General features: G+C 41.0%; 1 protein-coding gene across 1 annotated transcript; it reads right to left on the reverse strand.

Annotated features, from left to right (window-relative positions):
- Nucleotides 1–1,011: 1,011 nt before the first annotated feature.
- On the reverse strand, nucleotides 1,012–1,919 carry LOC114912798 (uncharacterized). Its single transcript, XM_029260969.2, has one exon. The coding sequence runs from the start codon at nucleotides 1,874–1,876 to the stop codon at nucleotides 1,157–1,159; it is 720 nt and encodes a 239-aa protein (XP_029116802.1). The 5' UTR covers nucleotides 1,877–1,919; the 3' UTR covers nucleotides 1,012–1,156.
- Between the last annotated feature and the right edge of the window lie 862 nt (nucleotides 1,920–2,781).

Raw genomic sequence — 2,781 nt, forward strand, 5'->3', positions numbered from 1 at the left:
TTCATATAGCTACCTCGAATAGAAATGGACAACTGAATTATGGATATTCCCATCCAACATAAATGATGTGCATGCCAATGCTGTGCGCTCTGAACTTTTCTGCCAGTAGTATTTTTCCCTCAAGCTTTTTCCTAGTCAATCTTCTAAAAATCAAATTAGCCGGAATCGAGAGTTTTAGGATAGCTGCCATTTAAATTAGAACTTAATGCCAACAAATGACCTGATTGTTTGAGCAAGGTTTTCAACGGTTTAAAGAGAAATTCACTTTAACTCTTATCTACCTTATGAAGTTTATAACTAATGCATTGAGCATGAGAGAGATGATGGATGATTGTGATCCACTCATTTACATAATAGAGACGAGAAAGTTGATAAATGTCTATTTTTTTGGGATTGTTCTTAAGATTAGTACCATGATTTTATCAGGCAGAAAAGTGCAGAAAGAGATGGTGTTGAGATGCTAAACTTTTTGAATTTATGAGTATCCTAGTTTTCAGTAAATGATTCGTTCAAGATTTTCTTTACCTTAAAATCAAGAGATTGGCTCAATCATGATATGTATATATATATATATATATATATATATATATATATATATATATATATATATATATATATATATATATATATATATATATATATATATATATATATATATATAAAATAACCATTTCTTCGACAAAGCTGAATATATATATATATATATAATAATAATAATAATAATAACAACATTTGGATGCTTTAGAAGCAGAAGACATGATGTACATGAACAAGGGTCAATGAAAACAAATAAAACTAGCAGTCATGCAGTGTGTATGAGGATATGCATGGGGCTGGTTTTCTTTCTTAGTGTGCTTGAATAATTTCTAACATTTTGTATTTTATTGAGACTCTCAATGAAGCTTGAATAAACTGTAATCAAATGTAACTAACATTTATCATCAATATATACCAAACAAAATAAGAAAGCAGACACAGGAACTAGGCTGGTCCTACCAATTGTATCCTGAATTTTGATTCTCATGGATTATACACCAATAATTACAACTTGTAAGTGCAGAGGTTTCTTCTTCATCATACATCTATAATTACAACTTGTAAGTACAGAGCTTTCATCTTGTTGTTTATTTCTCTGTTTCTGATCATATATCCATAATCAATTGGAGCTGGCCGTTGGCATCTGGGATCTGCAAATAGGGCAGAGGCTGCTTGTCTCAAGCCAGCGGATGATGCACCAGCTGTGGAAGGTATGTGAACAGGGCATCCTGCTCACCTTCGCCTGGGCATCAAACTCCATCAAGCATATCACGCACTCCTCCTCCCGAACACCATCTCCTCGGCCATATGTGAAACACTCAAGACAAGAACCTCTCGCCGGCACACCATGGCCGGCATCGAGACCCTCGGAAAGAACGTAATCATGCACATCCCCATCCATCTCCTCATCTTCCTCCGGAGGATTCTCCAGCATCCACTCATGCATGACTCGGACATCTTCATTGGACTCAGAGGGTCTGAAAAGCATGCCCATGTGGAGGAGCAGCTCGAGCGCCGATACAGCCGTCATCTGCACGGCGATTCGGGAGGAGAAGAGGCGCAGCAGGACGTCACAAAGCGCGCAATCTGGTTGATAGACGCCATGGATGCGGGCTGCCACGAAGGAGAAAATCACCGGAAGAGCCCTGAATAACGGGGTGTGGCCCAGATGGAAGCGATGGATCGTGGTGGGGACGATGGCGAGGGTGTCGTCCCAACAATAGAAGTTGGTGGGGCGAATCCGGACGACGACTTGGGGTTGGACTTGTGAAGCGAGCACTCCACGGGCTTCCAAGTAGATGATCGAATCCCCCAGAAGGTGGCTCTCAGAAATCGCCATGGCCGTTCTTGATCTCCCTTCTCTGTCTCTTTCTTGACTCCTGTTCGCCATCGAGAAACAGAGGCTTTGGAACGGCGAGGAAGGCAAGGAATGTACAAATATCGGGGCTTTAATGAAACCAACGGTCCAATTTTCAAAACACTAACGGCCCAATTCGAAATAGAGTATGGACGGGTCCTGATTTCCAAATCCAAGTGGGAATTAAACCTACCATCCAATTGTTAAACCAGCGGCCCATATGGGGCAGGTCCTGATTTCTCAAGAAGGCAAGGAATTAATAAGCATCGGGGCTTTAATGAAACCAACGGTCCAATTTTCAAATACTGACGGCCCAATTCGGAACAGAGTATGGGTGGGTCCTGATTTTGAAATCCGAGTGGAAATTAAACCAACCAGCCAATTGTTAAACTAGCGGCCCATATGGGGCAGGCCCTGATTTCCCAAGAAGGCAAAGAAATTAATAAGCATTGGAGCTTTAATGAAACCAACGGTCCAATTTTCAAAATACTAACGGCCCAATTCGGAACAGAGTATGGGCGGGTCTTGATTTCCAAATCTGAGTGGGAATTAAACCAACCATCCAATTGTTAACCAACGGCTCAATTTCGACCGTTCCTATGGGGCAGGCCCAATTTCGACCGTTCCTATGGGGCAGGTCCTGATTTCCCAAGTACTGGAAATTAAAGTAACGGTCCAATTTTTAAACCAATGGCCCAATTTCGAACCAATTTGTGTGGGGCAGGTCCTGATTTCGAATCCGACCCTGGGTAGGATTGATAGGTCCAGAAAATTAGCAACCATAATATAAGATAGGGTCATTCTTGCTGCAAAGATGCTGTATCTATTGAAGTCGTTGAGCTTAAGCTTCCAGATAAATTTCAAACTAATGAAATTTATGCTAAGAT

The sequence above is a fragment of the Elaeis guineensis genome, chromosome 1, assembly GCF_000442705.2.
Source record: "Elaeis guineensis isolate ETL-2024a chromosome 1, EG11, whole genome shotgun sequence".
NCBI classification, from domain to species: Eukaryota; Viridiplantae; Streptophyta; class Magnoliopsida; order Arecales; family Arecaceae; genus Elaeis; species Elaeis guineensis.

Bases quoted from the DNA above. Each gene is read 5' to 3' on its own strand.
- LOC114912798 (XM_029260969.2), bottom strand. From the start codon at position 1,876: ATGGCGATTTCTGAGAGCCACCTTCTGGGGGATTCGATCATCTACTTG.